Raw genomic sequence first — 20648 nt, forward strand, 5'->3', positions numbered from 1 at the left:
TTGCCCCGGGGCCTTTCATATCCACCGCCTGTTCTCAGCATGCCGAAAACAGCTCGGAGAAAAATACCATGCCCCCTAAAGGGAAGTGGGGTTTCCAAAAGACCGCTCTTAAAACCAGTCTCCACATACATAAAAGGCAACAGAAACCATCACATAATCCCATAAGTTAAGCCTACACAGGGAGTCAACATCCAAGGTCCCATAAGTTAGGCTGCACACGCAACGTACTTGGGATCATATACAAAACGGCTGTCAAACGCAGGGCACTACGAAACTAAACTAAGGCAAGCTTACCAACGACGATTGTTCAAACCTCCTATTATGGTGGGAGGCTACACCAAAAACTAGTATATACACAAACTGCTGTTCTTCCGTAGATAATCATAGTAGCTCAGGGCTCACGGGGACCTCAGCAGAAAAACATGGAATTGGACACATTCTCCTTCAACCTGGGCAGCTGAGGGACAGGAACAGCTCCGGCGGAGGTCAGCCCGCCATGGCTTGAAGATGTCTCAGACGCGTCTTCAAATTTCATGAACTGTGACATCTGAGTGGCAGCTAAATGTGCATAGCAAATGGGGGCAACTGAAAGGATAAATATTAAACCAAGGGATTAGGATTCACTATTAGAAATTTAACAAAATCAAAGAATCATACTAGAGGAGCCAGCAGGAATGGAATAAAGAAATTTACCAACGGAAATGGCGGTGGTACTTCTCTGGTACCTGCAATTGAGAGAAAAAAAAAATATTATTAAGGACACTAGTTATAACTAATGCCTAAGCATAAGCAATGTAGTGCGTTGATATCCACTTACACGTATGAAAGAGAATGCACTAGTTCCTGCAGATCATCGGCTGAAAAACCAACGTCGTCTAACAGAACATGATAGTGAGTAGGCCTCGTGGTCCCCTTAGAAAAACAAGAGTAAACCAGTCAAATATAAGTGTAAACTATTACACAGAAAACAAATCAGATGTTGCACAGGAACGATTCACAGGGTCCCTGAAGAATCGTATGTGCCCCCAGAGATCCACTTAGTAACATTTGGGTTGAAATTATGAGAAACAATGTAAAACATGTGGATTATTAAAATGTTGAAAAACTCAAGTACTGAAAATTGAAGGCATAGTTTTTGGAGCTTAGACCACAGTACACTAATGCAAAGTAGCACAATCTAGATAGGATTCAGAGTTACAAACAAGATACTACAGCGGGCAAAGCATAATATTGATACTCACAATCATTCCCGCTTGGGCACAGAGATAGAAGTCATTGTTCCTTGGGTGACAAATTCTGTTATCTATAATTGTTCCTGCAAAAACAATAAATTGTTTACTTAAGTTGAATTATGTTTGTGAAAGGGCTGAATTGTGTGAATGGTTGAATTTGTTCAACTGCATTAGCGTACCAGGAGGAACGTTATCGGGGGACTGAGGCTGAAAGAACTTTGTGTGGTGGTTTTTCTGAGCTATAATCACCACAAATTTAGGGGACCAAGACTCATCCAGGAACTTGCATGCCTGAGAATAAGAAAAAGGATAATTTATCATTTTCATAGTTGAGAGGACAAATTTGACAGGTAATAGTCAGCTCGCAAAACCTCTATGATTTGATCCAGTTCAATGTTCAAAACTTGGTTGAATTGAGACTCGCTAACCCCATCCCTGTATTCAATACATAACTAGTCAACACGAAGGTATCTGAAGCACAAGTAAAAGAGATTAATCAACTATGAAATGCTCAAACAGAAGTAAACTACTTGGAGCCCAAAGAAAAGGATAAAATGTAAGTACTCAGCATCTACTCATGCTATGAAATAGCCCATCATATTTCTAATAGACAATTCAAGTAAATTGAGTAACGTAAGTTTAAGAGAGTTTAAAATAGCAAAAAGCATTCAAGTAAAACCAGTGATATGCACTGGAAACGCGTAATATTTTCATTGGGAATATCAACACTGCAGGATAAAATATGCCTGCTTCAGACCAATCTATGGATTGTGCCATTCAAATCCTTGTATACTTACACACAAAGACGTAATGGGAAACTCATTGTGTCAGAATACAAATGCAACGTGGAATCTAATAACCTTTAAAATTTAAAACAGGAATAATCAAACGACGGAACTGAAAAATCACTCAAAAATTACTCATTAAACTTGGTGATTAAAGATGTACAGAAAAATTAGTAAATGACCCATACATTTGAGTGGCCACTGAATGGGTTTTAGAAAAACGAACTACTACAAATAAGATACTGAGCGTTTCAATTCTTACAACCACATAGTTTTAAGAACAATTGTAAAAAATACTACAATTCATTTGATTCTAGGGTTTCCAATTTAGAAATACCTGAATATGATAATCTGGTCCGGTTTCTGTTTGCCTGAACTTGTATAGAAGTCCAGAAGCAGCTCTCTGAAATTAAGAAGAAACTTTACATTTGAGTGGTTTGGAAAGGATTTAAGAATCCAAAATGTGAAACATAAACTGACCTGAACATTCAAAAGAAAATGAAATTTCAAAAATCTTCAATATATAATTGAAGAAATGTGTGCAGTGAACAAAATAACTTCAAGATACATCGTACCTCATAATGCCATCATCCTCTGTGTCAGATACTCGCTTGTACAGCGAGTCTATCATCTCCACCTTGGGGGATTGTGTTCGAACAGATGCCCTGTAGCGAGATATCAGGGGCCACTGCCTGGAGCTGACCACCTATAATTCCCCCATTGAATACAAGTTATACAACATGAAAGATCATACAACATGTGCAGAGTTCAACTGAACTAGCTTTAATAACAACATTTAATCCAAAATATAAAACATAGAAAACAGTTTACCGCGGCAATTGAAGGTACATCAGACTGCCCAGGTGAACCATGGGACACATCCATCCCAAGGATGATAGTGGGAGCCTTGGAAACCACAGGGATAGAAGGAGAATATTCAACTGCCAACAATGAATTTAAACCACCAAGCTGCAAGGATTTATGAGGGCAAACCAAGTATGAGATCACAGCAACAGAAAATGCACTCATTTTGATATCAATAAAAGTTAAAAATTAAAAACCCCACCTTTGCATTGATTTTTAACAGGACATTTGTAAGGTATTGATCATTGACCCTCGTGGGAGCAATGCACTGTGTCACAATACCATACTCAGCAAGATTCTTCCGCTTCCATGGACCTAGTGATTCAATAGAAATCATTAAGAATTATAATTGATTTAACACATCAATTATAGTAAAGATAAAATGACTCTAACCATATAAAGCAGAATTTTTCCTCTCCGGCAGCAAACAGAGAAGAAATTGTGGTTGTCCAGGAAGTTTGGACTGTATATCCTCAAACATCCTCTCAACTCTAACCAAAGGTGGGGCACGCCTAGACTGGGGATTCTCTTCAAACACATCAAATGGAGCCTCGATTTTCTGCCAGAAGGGGAAGAATGGAAAGTTAAAACAAAAGAATAAAACTTAAGTTATCTGAATACATACTGTAGTAAATGTGTAATTACAAAACTTACAATTCCTTTCATATCACCACATTTGATTAGATCGCGGACAAGGGCTTTTAGATCACAGCGTGCGGAGAAGTTGACAACAGCCCACTTTTCTATCTTAGTTGGCTTCACAAGTGTCTGCATTTCAACAATATAAGTGAACCCCTTGAATCAGAATACTAATATAAGGTAAAAAGTAAAGGAGAGAAGAGGAGGGTTAAGACCTTGTTGTTGAAATTCCAGCGCCCATTTCGAGGGAAGAAATCATCTCCGTTACCCACTTTAAGCTGTCAAGGAAACCCAAGCAATCAGTAGAAGCACAACAGTATAGGCTACGCCATATAGGTAAATATGGAAAATACCTTTGGGGCTGGAAGAACACGGCCTTCCACTTGAGTAAAGTTACCACCAATTGAAACACCGCATGAGCGTAGCATTGGTTCAGCATCATAATTGTTGATTTTCAGAGCCTGAAATAGTACTCGTGAGATTTGGAGTCACGGATGCATATACAATGAGGCGAATGTTAATGAAGACACCTACATTAGACAAAACACTCATCCTCTCTTGTGGCTTTTGCCTTGATTTTTCCACCAGCGAAGCTCTTTGAAGGGTGGAAAGAGCTTTGGTGTAACGTTGTAAGGACACCAAAGAACAAAGCTGTAAAGAAAAGAAAGTCAATAAAACCATTCAGATCACAGATAAAAGTAAATCGTCATATTTGTAACAACAAATATAAGGAACGATAAACTCAGCCTGTTACCTCAAGGGGGATATAGGTAGGACGTTTTGGCTTCCCAACATTAAGGCACGGTAGATCAGCAGAGTAACGCAGTTGTATATTACGATGATTAACAAAATAATCATAAACGGTGACTTCTATTTCTGCATCTTCACCTTCCTTCGCTTGTTTGTTTCTCAATGTAAAACTGGATCATACCAGAACAATAAATTGAGGGTGTGAAGAACAAGAACACAAAAACAATACTGGCCCCAGTTAGGGTAGTTACACCACGATGCAAAAACGCACAAGTAGAAAAGTTAAAAGTAATTTCTTTGAACATAATATATACGTTTGTTCTCGGCATGGTTTCTCGCTCAATCCAGATATCTTGTACTCAAGATTTGATGGACTTGTTTTGACCCTCAAATTCTTGAGTGTTCTTTTAGCCTGTTCATTGAAACAAACACAGATTATCAGAGAGTAAATGAACATACTAACAGGCCAGAATAAATAATAACAAGTGTTTGTTACCTTCGTCCAGTCAAGTTGGAACGGATCTCTAACATTTTGGTTGGCAATTAGAAAGTCCACCACTGGCCCTGGCTGTATAATCATGGTAGTCGATACATCTGAACATGTACACATCAGAATAGGTGAAGATACAGTAATTTTTAAAAAAATATAACAGAGCAATAAGTGATATAGTTACCAATATTCAAAGACAAGCCACCCTGGGTGGTCCTAAAACTTGAATGGAATCCTCTACATCCAAGAACACCGCCTCCAACATCCGCAAAATTTTTTGGATCGTTATGGAAGAATGACTGGCGAACTAGGAGGCATCCTCTGTTGTAATCCAGATTTTCATTAGATAAAATCCAATCCAGACAAAAACTAACTTAAACACAACTATGTGCAGGAAGGAGATGGGAGAAAACTAGTCAGAAAAAACTTCACTCACTGCTTCGATGCATGTTGTCTTAGTATGATATCCAGAACTCTCAAAGCTTCTTGAGAATTCTCCGATTCTTGCCCACGCAGAGCATCTCCAATTGCTTTCATGGGAATTTTTGCAGCATAGCTAATCTCCACATTGAATGTTTTGGAGCGATTTGGACGCCGTAATCTCTTTCGGTCACTCTCATTTGGACTCCCAGGACCATCAGGTTCACTGGTTCCATTGTTCCTATATAAAAATCAGTCCAACAATAAGAAAGTATAAAGGAAATCTAACACATTGGAAAGAAAACCATAGCCCTTCCTAAGGTACCTGCTTGATGGCACATCCTCCAAAACTACGGCAAATTCAAGTTTGTTGCGTGGTAGGGAACCCACAGTAAACAGGCTCTTCTCTCCATCATAGGCAAAGTCCTTTCCACCTAACTCAGACTGATAGGTCTCATGCACCCTTTCAATTATTCTTCTTCCAGCACCCTTTCCATCAAGGGGACGGCCATCTTCATAAGCAACAGAAACCTATGCATACAGTACAAAAATGAGAACAAGTGTAACACTTGGGATAAAAGAAAATGGAAGTAGTGCAAGAATATAGAAAGCATATGGATCATACACTATAATGGAAGAAGTAACCCTCAATATTAGTAACGTTCACTTTGAAGTGATTTGTGACCAAAGGTATTTTTGTTCCCTTGGTTCCTTGGCCACGCCTAGCAATAGGGGCCCGAGCAGGTTTCTTCTTAACAGGTTCAGGAATTTTATCTGCTTCCGCACGCAAAGGAACAACATCTGGTGGAATAACTGGGGGTGGGGGTGGCAACGCATCTTCTGCCCCATTTGCTCCATTCATCCCATTTGTTCCATTCACACCATTTTCTCCATTCACACCATTTGCTCCATTTACTCCATTTCCATCTGGCTCAAATGAATCCATATCCTAAAACATAACATAAGTACGTAAATGAGATGAAACATAGGAAATCTTTTCATTTTAAGGCAGAAATTGAACTCCTAAATGGTACCAGATTTCCTAATAATGCACTTAGACTACAACCGGAATATAGAGTACTAAGCTTCCTGTGAGGTGGAACAATAACCAAAATCAGTGAATAGAACAATGGTGTTCTCGCTCTAACAACTGCCCATGAATCTTCCTAGCAGTTAAGGCACAAAATAATATGAAACCAAAATTAGAATGGCCAGATAAGCTAAGATAGCCAATGTCACTGCTTAATAAATTTAGAGATAGAACAACTGCAGTGTACCACTGAACATTCACTTAGGAGTAAAAGCTATAACACCCATAACAGATTAAAACATATCATAAAGGCACCAGAAGTTCACCATACTCTGAAACTATGCAAACAAAAAAGCCTCCGCTAGTATCAAAACCACTTGAAAGATTTGAAAACATGTGAGAAGGACCCAAAAACTAAAGTAAGCCACACAGAACAAAGAATCAAACTAAGGAATTTGATTCATAACAAAAAGGTACAAGGAGAACATATATGAGAACTTAAACTCTGGAAAGCCATATATGAGAACTTAAAACTCTGGAAAGCCAACTCTGAAGGCTCTAACATCAAATCATCCTTTTTGTTTCCAGAACTTTTGACAATAATAAATAGACCTACAAGGCAGAAGTTGTGACACAAAATTGACTATTTTGCAATGCACACCCTAACAACACAAAATACAGGCAGCTTGCCTCAAGTCTCCATGGTTGTGAATGGACAGGACACTGAAGTATTGAGCACAAAAATGTGACACTCAACTTTGGGACATTTGAAAACGCATGCAAGGCTTTTGCAATAATTTAAATGGTGCAGAAAACAAAAATCAACGCCCCACATAAAAAACGGTCGGAGAGCATCTCCCGAAGACTTTTATACAGAAAGAGATACCGTTTTCTTAAGCAAGATAAACAAAAAAATTACAAAAAGGGAAACAAACAAAAGGCTAAAAATAACTGTGATTTTGAAGGGTTTGTCAACAAAAATGAACAAACTCAGTATAACTAAAAATACCCCAACATGCAAGCATCAGATGATACAAAGTCAATGAATCTCAAACCCATACAATGCTATACAAATATATATATATAACATAAGCAAAACACACACATCTAACCCAAAAATTCTCAAATCGAAAAGAAAAACCAATATGCAGAGTGGTCGAAGTGAGTTAACTTGTAGCACATTTAGATTACAGAAAGAAACAGACATGCAAGCGGAGAATCGAAACATTTACTGTATATTTTACCTAACAGCACACGAAACACCCAGCACTGAGTACTCTTCAACCCTGCAACTCAAACACACCATAATTATGCAAAGATCGGCCTCAAAAAAACCCAGAAACGACCTAAAAAATCAGTCCACAACACACAAAAAGATCCCGACTTTAAAACACTGAAGAAAAACAAGCAAATTACTAACAAAAATTAAACTACAAAAACATGCGAAATCAGCAGAGCCCACAACTCTAAGTGCATTGTTAAAAAATACTGAAAGAAAGAAAAAGCTGCACAATTTTTTTTTTTTAAAAAAAAAAAAACCCTTTTTTCTTCTTCCTCCAAAAAACAACAGAAATCTTGAGCATTTTCCTAAAACCCCAGAGAGAGAAATTTCGATTGCAGCCATGGGAGAACCCAGCGAAGAGGCTGAAGCTCAGAAGCGTGAAATACCCAAAATGACCCTGAAGCTAAACTCGAGAACTCACACCCCCCACAACCACCCACTCCCAGAGAGACAGACCGAGAAATGAAATTTCGATTTTTTTGAAAAGCCAGAAGAAAATGGGCTCGCTAAAAATAAAAAAAAGGCGGAAATGGCCATTGCGGCTCACCTGAGAAACCCTAAAACGGCTGAGAGAGACGACTGATGAGACTGACGACCGAGGGAGGAACTCTCTCTCTCTCCTACTTTCTCACTCCTTTTCCACCTACAACTACTAACCATTTATATATACCCTCGTCCACTACAATGCTGTACTATCTCACTCTCTGCGGTGCCATCCCTGCGGTTCCTGCGGTTACATTCATTGACCGTGTCAAATCCTGTGGGACCCTCCCAAATCGACGGTGCAGATTGATCTGGATCCCAGCCCTAAGTGCTCCATCAACCGAAACGCACGCTTTTTGTTATGTCATCCCTCGTTTGTTCCGCGGGCTGTTTCCCGTACTGTTTTTACGGTTCTGCCACTGCTTAATTCTTGATTGACTGTTGTGTCCTTTCTGCCTGTCGTTCAGGAATGTTGTGTCGTATTGGCTATAATGGAAGGACGATGGTCAGCATCGTCATTGCGCACATTCTGCGAAACGGTGAGTTTGCTGCTCTTTCACCAATCACCGTGCGGTGACCACGTGGGTCACGGTCAATTAACATATCTCTGTGGGGGTGAGGAGCACTGTGACGGTTTTCTGTGTCATTCCCCGTTATATGAACATTTACTTTCTTTTTGCCATTTCAAGACGAGTATATCCTAAATTTCGAATTAGAAATGATTTTTTTCTCTAATTAGCTTCTTACGCATCTACGTTTATTTTTTATTGTTCATTATGTGTTATTTATACAATTCAATGCCTATAAATAAATAAAAGATTTCTAGTCTGTAAAATGTGGCAAACGAGCAGCATGGAGTCAATAATGACTTGATTTTCAAGATACAAGAGTAAATGTGGCAAGTTCCAATGGTAAATGTGGCAAGTTCCAATGGTAAATGTGGCAAATTGTGCTGATAAAACGGAGGGAGGAACACCAACTTGTCTATCAAGAGATAAAAAGTAAAAATATGGGACCTCAATGAATATGTGTTACTTCAAAACCACCACCACTCTAGCTCTCAAGTCTTACTGAGCTGATGCTTAAACCGACATTAACCTGGCCTTCGATAGCTAAGAGTAAATGAAGGTAGTGTTGGAACCAAATTCTTGCACCACCACGAGGCTTGAAGATACACAAACTTGATTAGCTTTAAAACAACAAAACTCCATAAGCAACCTTAGGACCTATGAGGTGCTGGCCAAAGGTTCTACGACAGTCAAGTTGGTACGAAAATATGTAAGGCCCAAGTAGTGGCCAGAGACTAAGTATACGATAATTGTGTTACCAGCCATGAACCCTAAACTGGTGTATTTATACCAGTCAAGAAAGAGTCATTTTAAGATATAGAATTTGTATAAAACCAAAAGAACCCCAAAGGATATCTAAGAGTAGATATTGCACTCTCTTATGAGTATGATTACTTGTGGCATACGCCAATTGCCTAAATGGTATGAATCTCCAAATATGGCTAATTCTATACCGAATCAGGTTTCCGTATCTTGCAGAACAAGCATGGTCTATCTTAGCGAAGTCGACAAACTTCGCCCACTACTCTGGAAGTCAAGGGATTGGCATCGTCGATCCGTTTGTGCATCTTTGAGATAGAAGTTGATGAGTCTATGACCAGACTTCTAAGGTATTCGTATTCAAATCCATCTTACTCCAGCCTTAGAAAATCATGGTCCTACAATTGCTCCTAACTATGTATCTGAAAAGGTTGTTATCTTTAAGGTTGGATAATTATACCAAGCATTTAAGAGTAAATCAGAATACTTTACCGTTTTGAATTATTCTGACATGTGGCAACTTGGCCTTATAACTGCTGCAAAGTAGCTAAGACGTTCCAGATTCAGGCGTGCTGTCTTGAGAGTTGTGCCATAAATTTTGCAATAATGAGAATGTCTTAGTTGTGTGTGCACGGAGAAAGAGGAACTGTATTTTATTTTTACAATTAATTTTGGCAAATTTGTTGATCTCGAGGCGAGACAATCTAGTTTCAACAGTAAGATGATTATGAAATATCTTCTATAAATATCTTCGTCTTCCTTCTTTAGTTGTGTGTGCACAGAGAATGAGGAACTGTATTTTATTTTTACAATCAATTTTGTCGAATTCGTTGATCTCGAGGCGAGACAATCTAGTTTCAACGGTAAGATGATTATGAAATATCTTCTATAAATATATTCATCTTCCTTCTTTGTCTTCTTTACACTCAAAGTATCCAAGTTTTAAACTTTTAGCCAAGAACTTTTCCCAAAACTCTTGTCTTTTTTTCATTTGAAACTTTCACTTCCCAATTCCTTTTAAAAAAACCCACTTTGACTTGAAAAGATGTCTGCTTGTTCAAGTTTTCTTCTTGCCCCTGCTGCCAAATATGATTTACTTTAGCCCTCAAGTGGTTAGGGTTCACAGCAAAGAGGAAGGAGATGCCTTCGTTCACCATCACCGAAATCTACTAAACAGTTGTCAAGTATGGTGATAGGTCGGCCACAATGTGCTAACTGATTTGCATGCACCTTATGATCCCCAATGTCCATGTATGGATTCATCCTTGGTACTTGGACTTGAGACTAAAATTTTCTTTTGCTGTCCTATTGAAGGAAGTTTTAATCTATTACAATGTTGCCCTCTACAACCTTACTCCTAGTTCTTTTTGCATTATCACCTACTTCAAAATGTTGAATGAATAGTACGCAAAAAGTCTTGGATTCAGGAGTTTCGCAGGTTGTACCCATGTAGAAAAGTTCTTATCTTCACTACTTCTTCAAATTGCAACCAAGTCTCACGTGGCTAGCATACATATATCTCCCTACATGATAAGGATTGGTACAAAGATGTCGTGGTGGTTAATGACAATTGGGAAGTCGATATTTTCGGAGCTCGGGTCCAGAACATTCCATTTGTCGACCTCCGGTGTTATAACGATGTGGGGAGTATCGTAGAGTGCTTGCCTAAACTGACTAACATGGCCTTTAATATTAATCATTTGGCGTATCCTTAATGGAAATAGATTATTGCTTCAAAGAGGCTTAAGAAGCATGGCTGAGACGTCTTTATAGACTGCTGCTCTGATAATTCTATTCTGAAGCCATTCTCAATTAATGCAAAAGACGCCAAAAAGGGAGTCAACTTAATTGGAGTTCTAGAGGCCACCAGATCAGAGAAGAAGAAGAAGAAGAAGTAGTATGATGTTGTGGTGAAGAATGCCGATCAGGACAGGCTATCCAAGAATAAGTCTACTGAAAAGAGGAGTTTTGCCATCCTCTATAGAAAATTGATGAATTGTTTAAGGCTTAAGCTTCTACTTCATTTAGGTTATGGCTGCTTGAGGCAGAGCAGTAACAAACTTTTGCACTCCCGGTGATCAGGGAGGAAGAATAAATATATTTTTTTTAGCGAGGCGCATCATTGAGGGCGAAGTCCACTTGGCAGTAGAGCAACATTATAGACAACAACAATATGAAGAAGTTCAACACCGACAACAAAAAAGACAACATGCCCATGCTCCTACTCCAAATCTAAATGAGGTAGCAACGCTTGAGTTCTACTGCAGTCGCATACGGAGTTTAGCCTACTATGATCCTTAAACCCGCTTAGGGCTGGCACTCACTCCCTTTTCTTCCAAAGCATAAGAGTTCACCAAGTTCAAGTCCTCTACACGTAAGTGCGAAACATCTCATTCGGGGCCTTCTTAACGTTGAAAAGGTGGTCTGACTTCTTGTTGATCGAGCAGTAAGATGAATATTCCTTAATGAAAAATGAGAAAAGTTCGTTAAAGCTCTTGATGAATTGCAGTGGCAAGGTGTGGAACCAGTATTGTGCCTCGCCATGTAGAGTAGTGGTGAAAATCTTGCACATAAGGGCATCATTGTTCCTATAGAGGATCATCGTGTTGTGGTAGTGCTTCAGGTGCCTCTCCAAATCCTCGTCTCTCTTAAAAAGGGTGAAATGTGGTAAGTTGTGATTGCACAATGGCTCCATCTGCTAGATCTTATATGTGAATTGTGACCTGTTTATGTTGGCCATATCCCTTTGAATTGCCTCATGAGTGGCCTTCATGCGCTAGAAATTGCGCAATCGTTCAACTAAAAACATTTCTACTTCATTCTAAATCTACCTCTGCTACCCCAAGTAGTGACCTATGAGTTTATGATACTCTTCAACTTTTTTACTTGTTTGTTTCGCGATTACGGTGCAAATGGTTCGTCTCTGGCTGGTGAACAAACTGTTCATGGTTGTGTTTGTCGTGGGCTGCTAGTTGAACTTGAGCCAGACTTGTGCTTATGTTTTTCTCTGTCTCCCATGCTACATACTCTTGTGTTTGGTAGAATGAACTTTTTGCAGGCCAAGCCGCGAATAGACACTTCACCTAAAATGTCTAAAATGTTCATCGGAATGTGGCCGCAATTGTAAGTGTACACTAGCTCGCAGAATGAGTTGGGAGCGAATGCTCATATGTGTGCTAAAGCAGGAGAATAGGTTTTTTCGAGGGCTGAGACAAAAGTATACACTGCCAGAATGCTTGGTTCGTGGCTGCCTGCCGGGATGTTGCTAGAAAAAATGATGATAATTTGCCTTCATCCTAATTCGGGATACCTCAACAAGAGTGCGTTGCGTCTCAATGTGCTCCAAAAGTTAACTCATCAGGGTCGTCTGTTGTGCTAGGGTGTTCATCAAAATTGCAACCTGCAAGGAAATGTATTAATAGCCATTCGGGAAGGAAGAGCTAAGCTAGTGGATATCTTCTTTAAGTATGGCAGCGTAGTGGATAGTGAGTGTGAAATTGAGCCTCGGTGGGGGAAACTTACCAAAAATGGGGCAAAAATATCCCCGATTTAGTTATTATTCTAACAGTCAGTCCAACCGGTCTGATGACTCAAAGCTGGTTTGACTGAATCAGACTTAAACTGGTATAAGCAGCAGAGCGGGTCGCAGTGTTGGTAGGAACCAACCCGCCTAGTTGTTTGATGTGTCGGGCTGGCTCTTGTAGTGAACTATGCTTTTACTAGGCTTAAGTTGTCTTTGCGGCGTTATGGCTTACAACCCTTGGGCTGCAGAAGTAGCTGATGTTCCCTCCGCGTATGGGTTAGGTATCTTGCCTTGAGTCTGCTTTTCCTACACGCTATAAGGGTTGTTGGACAGCACCTTGGGCTATTACCCAGTGGCCCTATAGTGGCTATTGCAGCACAACATACACCCTAAAATCCTGAATAACACATAGCTTTGAAACTTTGCTAAGTCCAAAACTTCAAAGTAATAATGTTAGAAGAGTCTTCTCAAGACATTCAAAGATAAAATCTACACCTACATTTCAGATTTGGTCACACCATCAATGACCTTTCCTTTGTCTAGAACATATGGATTTTCTCGATGAGCCTCAGAGTTGTCAAGAACAGTTTCTTATGGTGTCACCATTAATTCAATACCTGATTCAGCTTGTTTAGATACATCTGGCTCTGCGACCTCATTCAACAAGCGAAAGAAAATAGCAAATTAACCTTTTGGAACTCCATCATTTTGCGATGACCGTCTCACATATCATTGTGGTCATGTCCAACATTGCCAGTAATATAGCTCCGATTATTACCCTCGAAATACTTCAACTCTGATTCTTCTTCAAACGTTGTGCAGATATCGGATTCTTCTACCTCGTTTTCATCCATAGCTCACTAAAGGGCTTTAATGTGAGCTTTTTCCCTCAGGCTTGCCTTATGCAGGGGTCATTTTAATGCAAACTAAAGAATGGCCTGATTAGTGACCTATATGTTCCGATCTGCTACAAACATTCGCTCTGCATTATCCTTGGCCTTCAATGTCAACGTTAACTCTGCCTTAACCTTGGTTGCCCTTGCATCGAACTCATCAACCATTTTCGCCTTATGGTGTAATTGTTCGATCAAGTTGTCTAGCTCACGTCCTAGGAGTGCTTCGCTCCTCGATCCTCACCAGAAACTTCTTCAACTCTGTTCTTTTCCCCTGAAGTTGTCTCTCCACCTTGATCATACCTCCAATCTTATTCTTATAATCTGCCCTAACTTTTAAATTTCTTTGTCTGGCTCAGAAGTGCAACCTCAGTCCAAGCATTAACATGTTCGTAAGAACGAGACAAGGAGCCAAGAAAATCAACATAAAATTATCAAATAAATGAAAGGAACTTACCTCGTATCGACTTTGATATCAATTCCTCACCAAGTGACCAGACTCTACGATCACCTACTTGAAGTTAGTGGGAAATATTGTTAAGTAGATTAAGGTTTGAGCATGCTTCATATTGTGAAGATTGCTCGTGTTGTTAGGGAGCACTTCACGAACATAGACGGGTTTGATGATTAAAGGAGAATGAAATCCGCCCACAGTTGCATAAGAAGAACTCGTGATATAACAGGCGTCTATGGAAGCCCAAAATAACTACTTGTTGTTATTCTCCCGCAAGGACTGGGGCATGACGCTGATTACCACTTAATTTGGAATTAGGCAAAATTATGTTGCTCTTATTGTGGTTGTGGTTATTGTTGCTGTTGTTGATGTTGTTTTTGTGGTCATTGTGGTGGTTGTTGTTGTTGTTCTGTATTCTTGTTGTTATTTTGTTGCCAGATGAACTTGGTTTTGGGGGGCATTGATAAAGCCCCCACCATCATTTAATAAAGTTCATTTTTCTCTTCCTTCTTGATCATTAGAGAACCAGAGCCTGTTGTGTTCCACCTCAAGTAAACTTAACACGTATGAAGTAGGAGTCCAAGCTTCAAGCATCCCATCAATTTTCTCTTAGGGAGTAGCAGAACTTCCATCCACGGTAGACTTCTTTTTAGAGGTTTTGAATTTTTCCACCCTTTTTCGTATTGCCCTTAGGTTTCTTCCTCCTATTCTTCTCAGATTTTGGGCATCTGTGACTCAAAACACTTTCCTTTTTTGGCGTCCTTCACCTCAACCCATACCAGATCTGGAATAGGGTGGTTGGATGATTCTCGATGGCGTCTCGACCATGCTTCCTAAATATATATATATATATATATATATATTTTTTTTTTTTGCCAATGAGCCACTTCCAATTTTGATATGTCAAAGGAATGACCTTGAAGGCTCTGTCAATCAACTAGGTCAGCATTGCCGGATATCTCCCATGTCATTGTCGTATAGAAGGCTATCATAATGAACATTATGAACCCTGGCCTCAAAGATGTTACTTTCCAAATCACCATCACAACCAGGACTTCCTTATACCAATCTTTGTTGTGGCTAGATAAGTTAGTGATGTACGCATGCCACTTAATGCTTGACCAAGACTGGAAGAAGTAGTGACGGTCAACATTTTTTCGCAAAATGTAAAGCATAAGAAACTCTTGAAGACTAACATTTGCTTCATGCCACTTATTCAGAAGCTCGAAGCAAGTGATAATGTAGAAAAACGCAGGCGTAAAGTTGAAAATGGTGATATTTTAGAAGATCAAGATTTCCTTCAGAATAGGATAAAGATGGAATTTTAACTCAAATCAAAGTACCAAGGAGAATTCTAGTGCATGGGTGCTTAGGATCTGTAGGTGCAGACAAATCTGCTTGGACATTATGTCTATCCTCCCACCAAACTTTGCACCCATTTAGAAGATATCGGTAGTAGCGTATAAAGGCTTCCCCCTCTTCCTTGCTATGAACTCTAACAATTCGAGGGTCGTGGTAAAATCATAGTTATCGGTTGGGGCAGAAGAACACTAGAAGTGGCAGACATGGTTCGTGAATTTAAAAAATTGAAGGAAAGGATTGAGAAAGCAGAGAATTTTAGATAAAGAAAAAGTATAAAACTTTGAGATTTTCTTGGCTAAAGCTTAAAACTCGGAAATTTTGAAAGCATGAAGAGGACGAGGAGGATATCCGCAAATATTTATAGAAGATATTTCAGAATCATCTTACCATTAAATCTGAACAGTCTAGCCTCAAGATCAATAAAACCAACAACTGTAATTAATTGAGAAAGCAATAGACAGTCCATTGTTCTCCATGCACATGTAACTAAGATATTTTCATCATTGCGACATTTATGGCACAACTATCAAGACTGCATGCTTGAATTCAAAACGTCTCAATTGCTTTGCAGCAAGCACGAGGTTGAATAGCCACATCTCTTGAAGTTTTAAAACGGTACGCATTCCGCGTTGCGCTAAAATGCATGATCTTTGGATAACTATTCATTCTTAAATGGAACAGTATTTTCATATACATAGTTAGTGGCAATTATAGGACCATGATTTTCTAGGGCTAGAGTAAGGTGGATCGAAACTCGAAGACTTCATAAGCCTGGTCATAGACCTAACAGTTTCCGCAATGGGGCTACATAGGCGGAGCAACGATGCCACCATCTTATTCCAAAGCAGGGGCAAAGTTTGACAACTGCTCTAAGATTGACCATGCAAAATACTCAAAACTTGATCCAGTAAGAAATTAACCATGCTTTGTCTATTTTTGCAATCCTTACAATCTAAGAATTAGCGTGCGCCGTAAGTAATCGTACTCCTATGAAGATGTAATATTTACTACAATATATCATCTAGGATTCTCACGATTTAATACAGATTCCATACCTTAAAATGACTCTTTCTTAACTAGCATAAATACACAATTATAGGATTAATCTCTGGTAATGCATTTATCATACACTTATTTTCTTGCCTACTACTTGAGTCTCATATATTTGCTTACTAACTTGACCGTCAAAGAACCTTTGCCCGACACCCCTAATCTTTGGCTACTTAAGGTTGTTTACTGTCTTGTAGGTTAAACAAGTTTGTGCATCTACTCCACACACGGCGGTGCACGAATTTAGTTCCAACATTCATATTTTTCATCGTTTTTGTGATTTCAACATCGACATACCTATAGCTATGTTATGAACGATATACATTTAAAAAGTATGGTTAATGATGAGAATCACACACCTAATAAACCTAGCCATATCTATTCGCAAAAATTTGAAGATGCGAAGAGTGTGTGGTGTAAAAAATAAAAATAACTACACAATATATGTATTTGCACCTAATATGTGAAGAGTATGGGCCGTATGTAGAAAATGTGGGGGTTATGTAGAAAATGTAGGGTGTATGTCGAGAGTGTGAGGTGTGAGGAAGATAAATTTTAATTAAAAAGGCAAATGTAGGGTATATTAAGTATGTGAGATATATTCAACAATATGTATGATGTTAATAAAACAAGCCTAATAGAAAACAAGAAAATAATAAAATTTATTAGTTTACAAGGCAAATTTTCGATAACAAGAAACCCATCTAACATTGTCCTAGGACATCTATTCAAGGTCATGCTAAAAATTAGTTCTAAATTATTCCTCCAAGAAAAGATTTGGGTTACATTGTATGAATGAACTGTACATATGTCGTAGGTCTATGATTTCCTACCAAATGCCTTTATAAGTCTGTGATTTCCTACTACATACCATTGTAAGTATGCGATTTCCCAAGTATGGTCAGACCGTATTTTTGTGTGTTTTTGACGCTCCCTTTTGAAGTTACTCTCATCTTGTCTAGTCAACTCATCCAAAACTTTTGCTTTGAAATCTTCCAACTCTTTCTTCAACGATTCCACAGTTTCCTAGAAAAATGCAATAAGCGTAAGACCAAAGTTAATTGACATATGAAATTGATGAGTTAGCAAAATATGGAGTTCAAATACACTTATCCCATCTATGTTGTAGACCTCAGTGATGAAATATCTACACCTTCATTCTCCTCAAAAGTCTAGTATTCTTGCCTCTTCTCTTCCTCAGATGGACATAAGGGCAACAACAATCCAAACTAAATTTAAAATGTAGCATAAAGTCAGATTAAATAATCAAGCTACAATCTCCTAATCCACATTGACTTGTTTAGCGTTGAATACCTGTCGCTAGAACTTCTCAAATTTAGGAAGCGTCCCATCTTGCCATTGCAAAAAAAAGGGATATTTGGTAGCATTAAGTTTGTAACAAAAGTCAAGCTTTGATAAGGCAAGAATGACTTCGCAAGCCTAAACCTGAACAATTAAAGGAAACTTTTAACATGAACATTATCAAAGTATTTACATAATATATGATTCATGAACACATAAACCTTATCGCCTGGAACGCGTAGGCACAACCTCTTAAATTATATTTATCCTATTTTCTTCTCGGATCTTTTGCTTGAGCATCCTTGAGTGCTCTGTAACATGTTCGGCTACCGTGGATAGAGAATAAATGGCTTTGTCAATACTAATATTCCCTAAAGGATATTGGTTTCACTGCTCTAAATTATCAACAACCTCTAGATACCTCAAATTAATATTCGAATGTTTCTCTTTCTCCAATAGTAAAACTCAGGGTTAGAGCATTCCATGAAGACTAACCCTAAAGTTGACATCAATATTGTTCTAAAATATCCATCATTCAACCTACTTTCATAACCAAGGACCATGCCCGTTTCACCAAACCTTAACCCTATAATCATACAAAACTGTAGCTTCAAAAGTCGTATGACATTGTTTCGGATTAGAAACCACATCGAATCACAATACTTCTAGCATGTTGACTTTGTCACTCGCATCAAAATTGCGTGTACAAGTAACAGTTCAAATTTAGTATATTTTGCTCTAAAAGGGTCCAAAGCAGTTGTTTTTAAACTGTAGCAGTTGATCTTCAATCAGTTTTCCTATAATATCATAATGCACATGTTTATGTGAGATAAGCATGTCACAGCAACTAGAAACGTGTTACCTGGTAGTGCTCCTAAATCATGATTTGGCTCCATTTACGTAATGCAACTAGCAACAACAGCAAGATGGTTAGTAGCGTCATTGGTTGCATTTAACATAGCCCATTCGAACAAAAAACAAGGAGTGCCATTTATAATTGATGAGCCATTATTAATCTATAATTTTACCTTAATCTTAGTTAAAATTTATTTGTTATTTTGAGAGAATTTTGATATTTTACTTTATATTTTGATTGTAGGACATGTGAGTTTATTTTGAGAAAAAAGTGACGAAATGGATGAATTTTGGAGGAATTCTCGTTGGAGTATATTCACGAGTTTTTCAATATGATTGTGTCAAAATCTTAGATTTTATTTCCTGGCTGTTTGTTCGTGTCGAATAAAAGAAGGTTGGTCGCACAATGTTGGCAGCTTCACATTTTAGGTGTATTTTGCCCATAAGTCATTGAAGATAACATTTTTTATATGAAAGTTCCTTATGCAGAAGTGCAGGGGACATTTTTATCTGTCCAATGCCACCTTGCATGCCTGATTTGGAGCAGATTTGGTCATAAAACGTGTAGACTCTTCTGACTAAGCAGATTACCCAATTAGAATAGGAATGTGTTTTCTAGTTTATTATTGGCTTTTTAGCCAAAATGGTCCATGAGATTTGCATAACACATAACTTTGGTTCCTGAGATTAAAAATCAATAGAAATGGTCATTGAGATTGTCCACTATCCATCATTTTGATCCTTCATTTAAAAACTCTTTGGGCAATTTTCAAAGCTTCGTAACTCAATCATTTCTTAACCAAATTCGACCCATAATATATCAAAATGAAGATAGGAAAGTTTAGAACAAGATTATACCTATTTGGAACCCCAATAGTTGCCAAAGATGGTCGAAAAATAGCCTGAAAGATGACTGGTCCGCATGAAAATTGGAAAACTCGCCGGAAACTGGGTAAACTTTAAATATTCATAACTTCTTCAATACTTAACAAAATTGAGTGATTGAAAAATGAAAATCATACTTCTCGACAAGATGAAGAGAATGGTACCTTTCTCAACTGCTAGCTCACAGTGGTCTGGCCAGAAAACGGCTCGAAAGTGGTTGTCTTGGTCTTGAGTTAGCCATTTTCAAGCTGTTTTCTCGCCAAACCACCACGAATTAGCCTTCGAGAAAGGTACCATTCTCTTCGTCTCGTTGAGAAGTATGATTTTTGTTTTTGAATTACTCAATTTCGTTGAGTATTGAAGAAGTTATAATTACCCAGATTTCGACGAGTTTTTCAGTTTTCCGGCGGACTAGTCACATTTCAGGCTATTTTCCAGCCATCTCTGGCAACCATTAGGCTTCCAAATAGGTATAATATTGTTCTACACTTTCCTATCTTCATTTTGATATATTATGGGTCGAATTTGGTTAAGAAACGATTGAGTTACGAAGCTTTGAAAATTGCCCAAAGAGTTTTTAGCGGAATGACAAAAAATAATGGATGGTGGACAATCTCAGGGACCATTTCTATTGATTTTCAATCTCAGGGACCAAAGTTATGTGTTATGCAAATCTCAAAGACAATTTTAGCTAAAAAGCCTTTATTATTTTATTTGGTTTTTCAGATTTGTTAGAAGACCCATTTTACTATTCTATTTATATGCCAAGTTAGGAGCTCTATAGGGGCAGAACGTTTTTAGAATTGGAACTCGGCTTAGGAGCTTTTGCGAATCTATCTTTTCTTACTAATAATATTTTGTTATTTAATTAAGGTTATGCGTAACTAATTCTCTTTTGGTAAGGCGAGACTATGAGTCTTAGCATGAATATGTAATTTTTTTTTTCAATTTACTTATGATGTTATGCATGCATGCTTTGAATTATTAATCAATGTGTTTAAATTATCATATATCTTAAAGC

The 20648-nt window shown here is 38.3% G+C and overlaps 1 protein-coding gene across 3 annotated transcripts; it reads right to left on the bottom strand.

The window, feature by feature from the left end:
- Positions 1-108: 108 nt before the first annotated feature.
- Positions 109-8175, bottom strand: LOC126589480 (protein argonaute 4-like). Of its 3 annotated transcripts, XM_050254780.1 has the most exons (24): positions 8040-8175; positions 7455-7496; positions 5806-6129; positions 5506-5711; positions 5197-5421; positions 4945-5081; positions 4767-4864; positions 4585-4682; positions 4275-4440; positions 4055-4171; positions 3874-3981; positions 3736-3798; positions 3536-3649; positions 3275-3440; positions 3084-3196; positions 2849-2986; positions 2593-2723; positions 2355-2420; positions 1604-1667; positions 1412-1523; positions 1242-1315; positions 818-912; positions 694-725; positions 109-585 (listed from the first exon to the last, which is right to left on the bottom strand). In XM_050254780.1, exons 3-24 carry the CDS (start codon positions 6124-6126, stop codon positions 410-412), a joined length of 2820 nt encoding a protein of 939 aa, XP_050110737.1. In that variant the 5' UTR covers positions 6127-6129; positions 7455-7496; positions 8040-8175; the 3' UTR covers positions 109-409. The 3 variants fall into 3 exon arrangements, with proteins under 3 accessions (XP_050110737.1, XP_050110739.1, XP_050110738.1); XM_050254782.1 differs by lacking the exon at positions 7455-7496 and having other exon boundaries at positions 8040-8129; XM_050254781.1 differs by lacking the exon at positions 8040-8175 and having other exon boundaries at positions 7455-7516.
- Positions 8176-20648: the final 12473 nt, after the last annotated feature.

The sequence above is a fragment of the Malus sylvestris genome, chromosome 11 (genome assembly GCF_916048215.2).
Source record: "Malus sylvestris chromosome 11, drMalSylv7.2, whole genome shotgun sequence".
Classification (NCBI taxonomy): domain Eukaryota; kingdom Viridiplantae; phylum Streptophyta; class Magnoliopsida; order Rosales; family Rosaceae; genus Malus; species Malus sylvestris.